General features: G+C 43.2%; 1 protein-coding gene across 1 annotated transcript in view; it reads right to left on the minus strand.

Annotated features, from left to right (window-relative positions):
- Positions 1-3,704, minus strand: part of PREX2 (phosphatidylinositol-3,4,5-trisphosphate dependent Rac exchange factor 2) — a 367,011-nt gene extending 363,307 nt beyond the window's left edge. Inside the window, exon 1 of the mRNA XM_056522123.1 lies at positions 3,269-3,704. Within this exon, the coding sequence (XP_056378098.1) occupies positions 3,269-3,409 (141 nt within the window). The 5' untranslated portion in view covers positions 3,410-3,704. The remainder of the gene's footprint in view (positions 1-3,268) is intronic.
- Between the last annotated feature and the right edge of the window lie 2,296 nt (positions 3,705-6,000).

The raw sequence follows: 6,000 nt of genomic DNA on the forward strand, positions 1-6,000 counted from the left end.
AGCATGCCCGGACAGCCAAAGGCTGTCCGGGCATGCTGGGAGTTGTAGTTTTGCAACAGCTGGGGGCACCCTGCTTGGGGAAACACTGGTCTATGTAGAGGATAGGAGCTTCTTCAGGGTCCTGTATAGTACATGCAATTTCCTAAAAAAGTAAAATGGAGTCGCCTTTACCTGGTGTCCAAAGGAGCAGGTAACCCTGGTACAGGTAAAGTGTACAGAACATGTAATACCTCCCTGTACTGTAGGGGGCGCTACCAGACATCAGTCAGTGCATACGCTTCAGTAATACAGGGGTTTTACCAGTAAATTGCCCTTTCTGATTGGGCGGTTCTTCCGGCCATTGACACGTTGCACAGATCTGGACTGTTTGTACAATGTATGTTGAGTCTGGTTTCAACTTACAATGGTCCAGAAAAGACCACTGTATGTTGAAACTATTGTATGTTGAGGCCATTGTAGGTTGAGGGATCACTGTATAAGGCAATAAACATTCCAAACAAATAAGCAGTTCCAATACATAATCTTTTCGCAGAACCACCTTGAGACTAACATCCTTGAACTTTTAAAAATTCCTCAAAACTGTACGTAAAAGCAATAACTGGCACAATACCTGTACAACCATAACCTTTCATAGACTAAAAGAACTAACATCAAACCACCAATAGTACAGAATCACACACTGGTATTGAGCAATCCCATAAAGCATGTGACCTGCAGATTTGTGTGGGAAATAGACTCCAGACCTATTCAGCAGGAAAAGCTCCATTGAGATGTACTGTATATATTTACATCCTTTTAATAGCCCCTGTTCCAGAAGTGTCCAGGATGAGGTTCTGCCCAGGCATGCATGTATCACAGCCGTCACACTGTCTCTTTATTCTCCTCAGCACAATTGGGCACTGTGTGCTTTGTGTTACACAGGGACAAGGCATCACAACACATTCTCAGTCCATAAAACAATCAGGTTAAAAAGGTGAAAGCTGATGATATATCTATTTTGACTCAACTTTTATTCCATTTCAGGAGTCAACTTGACTCTACAGTAAGACGTTTCATGGACATTGATAGAAAACAACTTAAGAGGGTTGAATGTCAGAAGAACACATTTAGGAGTATAGGCTACCTGTCTCCAAGGATATGTCCAACCTTGCCTAAAGACATTTAGGCTGGGTTCACACTGTGGAATCTCTGGGCAGAATTTCTGCCAAAGATCAAGCCGGCGGCACAAGAACCACGCAGACTGCATTGCTGTCTGCATAGATGTCAATGCATTACTGAGCAGATCTCCCAAAAGATCCACCCAGAAATGCATTGCCGTCTATGGTATTAACCCTAGGCTGAGACCGAGACCGAGCCTGCGGCAATAGCACCGCAAGAGAAATGAGTAAGGGTCGGCACCCAAGTCCCTTGGTGGTGCACGTGGAATACATGGCAATGGTAGAAAGAACAATCCCGGCACTCACTGTAGTCTTCTGCCAAGTGAAAATGTGTTTATTGAAACACCGTGCAAACACAATGTAACGCGTTTCGGCCAAAGCCTTTATCAGACTGATACAGTGAGTGCCGGGATTGTTCTTTCTACCATAGCACCGCAAGGACTGCATTGCCGTCTCTATAGATGTTAATACATTTCTAAACAGATCTCCCAAAATCTCCACCCAGAAATGCATTGCCATCTATGGGGACGGCAATGCAGTCCGTGCGGTCTTAGTGCCGCCGGCTAAATCTCCAGCAGAAATTCTGCTCAGAGATTCCGTAGTGTGAACCTAGCTTTAGGGTCTATTCACACAGCAGAATTTCTGCTTGCGGAATTCCGGCTCAGATTAATGCACAGAGACTTCTATTGGATTCCACACTCCCATTCACACTTCTGAATTTCTGCTTGCGGAATTCCGGCTCAGATTAATGCGCAGAGACTTCTATGGGATTCCACACTCCCATTTACACTTCTGAATTTCTGCAAGCGGAATTCCGCTCTGGGCTTTAATTTAAGGTGGAATTCTGCCGTATGAATGACCCTCACAGTGGTGTACCCATGACAATAGCATTCACTTTAATGGACACAACATAGAGAAAACTTTTAAGTGTCACAAAATAATAGTTATCAAGAAAAAGCACTTGGCATACTTTGTTACATTCTGTCCACTAATGGGCTATGGTACACCTCAAACAAAGACAACTTTTTTAATGTGAACCCAGCCTTATACCATCATGGCTTGGGGTCTGAAGAGGGTATTCACCAGTATTACTGAACACTAGGAGGTAATGTGAATAGAGACGTCCGTGTTTATCTGTGCAGAATCATATGTAGTATTAAATACTTTTGTGTATAAAGGAGTGATACTTTTATTGGTTAACATGCAAAAAACTTTTTCTGAAGGATGCTGCATTAATATAAATAAATAAAAAATGCTACTAAACTCAACCAGAATAGATTTCGGTTTGATACTCCAGCTTAGAGCAACGTGAAGTATTACATAATAGTCCCAATGATATAATGTTATTATCAGGATCCCTTCCATGCTGCCTCTCTGCTTCTCTTCCCTCATCCGCAGGACAGACACCCCACACACCTGTGAACGGCCTGATCATTGGAGAATGACAATATCTGCTCCTTATAAACCTTAGGCCACGTTTACACAGCATTTCAATTGGCATTCTGCACTAGTATCCCAAAACTTGGGAATACAGTGAAAAAACATTTGCTGTTCTTGTTCTGGACCCGCTCCTGGTTGTGTCTCACATATACTGATGTACAACAGTGACCAAAATATTGACATGTCAAAGTATCCAACATGTATTTTGTTGACATCATCTTTTTTGTTTGAGTTTACTACAGTCCTGCAAACTATTTACATAGATAAAGTTGATACATGCAAAAATAAACACAGAAATAAATGTTTACATAAATAGATACTAGAGCACCAGGAAACTTCTAGCCCTGTGTTTCCCAATCAGGGTGCCTCCAGCTGTGGCAAAACTACAATTCCCAGCATGCCCGGACAGCCGAAGGCTGTCCGGGCATGCTGGGAATTGTATTTTTGCCACAGCTGGAGGCACCCTGGTTGGGAAACACTGCCCTAGTCTGTAGATTACATAATATACATAATTCCACCTTATGGTCCCCCCTGTACTGTGGATGACTATTATGCCAAGTCTTTACCTATTGTTGTGGTTTCTTTTGTGGTTTCCAATAATCCAGTTACTCAGGCTGGCTGAGCAGTGATAGAAGAAACCCCCTCCCCCATCTCCCCATCACACAACTCACCGAGACAAGGAACTCCAAGGTCCCCACATAGTCCCTCTCAGTCTTAAGGAGTTCGCTGAGAACACAGACCCTAAGACGAAGCTGCCTCTCCAGGTCCTTGCTGCTCTCCACCTTTCCATCAGGCTTATGTTCCTCTGTCATGTTATATCCCAGGACTCTGATCCTCCAGCTCTCACCTTCTGGATCTCAGTGCAGAAAAGTTCTCCAGAGTTTGGCGGATCCTCCCGGACTAGTAGTAGTGCACTGCTGGCCCCTTCACATGCAGCAGGCTCATCTTGCTCTCATCAAATACAATCAATCCAGATGTAAGAGGAAAGTTCCCCTGTGTCTGCAAATCTCCAGTCAGAGGTTTGGGAGCAGAGCAAGTAATTTGGACATTAATCAAAAGATTGTCTCCATGTGACTCCAGCCCCTTCATCCTGGAACCAGCCCCCATCACCCACCCTCTGCTCCAGTGTTGTCCCCTCCTTCATCCTCCAATGAATGGCAGGAAAGAGAGCAGAAACCTTGGGAAGTAGAATGTGCCAACAATGCCCTCTGTGCACAATCCCAAAGCACAGTGCTAACAGGGGGCATGGGTCTGAGTAGGACAGTGTTTCAAAACCAGGGTGCCTCCAGCTGTTGCAAAACTACAACTCCCTGCATGCATGCTGGGAGTTGTAGTTTTGCAACAGCTGGAGGCACTCTGGTTGGGAAACACTGGGTTGGGATGTCAGCAGACTAAGGGTGGATGTACACCGCGTTTTTGCTATACAGTTCCCGTATACGGGTTTAAGTTAAAAACCGTATGGAACTGTATAGAAAACTGTATGCATTGACTTAACATTGTAAACTGTATGTCAAACGCATCATCCGATTTAGGCTGGGTTCCCATTACGTTTTCCCCCATATGGGAGCGCATACGGCAGGGGAGAACTAAAAACGTGTGCTGGATGACCACAGTTTTAGGTCCGGGTAAAAAGCGCATACGGCGCAAAAATGAGCCGACCGAACGTTTCACTCCGGCCGGCTCATTGAAATTAATTACATACGGGAGTGCATACGAAAGCATACGGGAGCGCGAGGTTTTAGCTCCCCCTGCCATATGAGTTCCCATATAGGAGAAAACGTGATGTGAACCCAGCCTTAGTCCGTTTTGCATCTCATATGGTTTTGTCAAGTTTTTTACCCAAAACCATAGTCTACCACGTTTTTTGATCCGGGTGAAAAACTGTATTAAACAGTATACGTTTTTTTTTGTTTTAACATGGGAGTCAATGGGAACCGTACAGAACTGTATGTGCGTACTGTACCATTAGGTTTTCACCATACGTTTTTTGACTTTGCACAGTTTTTTCTTGCAATTTCAATCAAACAAGTGAAACTTTTTTTTTTCCTAAAAACGGATGCGGACATCATTTTTCAAACCGTATACGGGTTAAAATTTGTACACACTTTTTGATACAGTTTAGTCAGGTTTTGAGGAATCAGTTTTTCATCAAAAACCTGATACGGGAACTGTATTGCAAAAACGTGGTGTGCATGCACCCTAACTCCAAGTGTGGGGCAGACCTGCAGCCCTTCTTCCTCCAGCACACACTCTGCCTCCATAAAACAGACTTGTAAAGTTGTGCAGGAACCTGATTTTACTTCTCCAGATTCATCACTTCTGTAAATGTCATTAAACACAGGAAAGAGAAGTCATTTGTTGTGCACTGTGCTCAGCCCTGATACTTACCTCCCTGAGATGGAATCATTCATGCTGGCAAATGTAAGGGAGAACAGCAACTTTAAAGCTTTTCAACCTCTAAATATTCACAGTTTTGTCCTTGGGAAATCTGTGCGGCAACTCCTATGGCTCCCACAGGGAATGTCACACATCTTTTCTAGAATTGCTAAAATCAATTCTGCCAGATTATCCAACAAATGTATTTTTGCATTCCCAGGCAGATTTGCCTCTCAGGGTACTGGGAAAGCTAGGTGACAAAGCACCCCAGAGATCAATAATGGTTGAATTGGTTGTTTACTAAGTTTTTACTGTACAATATAATTGTATCTGAATAAAATGTTTACAGAAGACAATTTAATACTTTTTTAATACAAGAGTATTCCCAATTTACAAAGTATAGGGCATAATAAGCTGATTGATGGGGCCTGACCACTGGGACACTTGCCTATCATGAGAATGGATGAAAGCGTCTCCCAAATTAATGGAGCACACCGCATGGCAATGTTCGGAAGCCCCATAAAGTATAAATGGAGTGCTGGCTGCACACATTCGGTGCACTGCACTCATTAGCAGACAGTTTTCCTCTGTTATCGTCATCATTTGGGGGCCCCAGCATTCGGACCCCCCACTGATCAGTTTTTTATCCCCTATCCATCGGATTTTCTGAGTTAAAGGGGTATTCCAAGAAAAAAACTTTTTTTTATATATCAACTGGCTCCAGAAAGTTAAACAGATTTGTAAATTACTTCTATTAAAAAATCTTAATCCTTCCAATCATTATCAGCTGCTGAATTTGAGTTGTTGTTTTCTGTCTGGCAACAGAGCTCTCTCCTGACATCTCTGCTTGTCTCGGGAACTGCACAGAATAGAAGAAGTTTGCTAATGGGATTTGCTTCTAAACAGGGCGGTTCCCGAGACACGTGTCATCAGAGAGCACTTAGACAGAAAAGAACAACTCAACTTCAGAAGCTCATAAGTACTGAAAGGATTTAGATTTGTTAATAGAAGTCATTTACAAATCTGT

The sequence above is a fragment of the Hyla sarda genome, chromosome 5 (genome assembly GCF_029499605.1).
Source record: "Hyla sarda isolate aHylSar1 chromosome 5, aHylSar1.hap1, whole genome shotgun sequence".
Classification (NCBI taxonomy): domain Eukaryota; kingdom Metazoa; phylum Chordata; class Amphibia; order Anura; family Hylidae; genus Hyla; species Hyla sarda.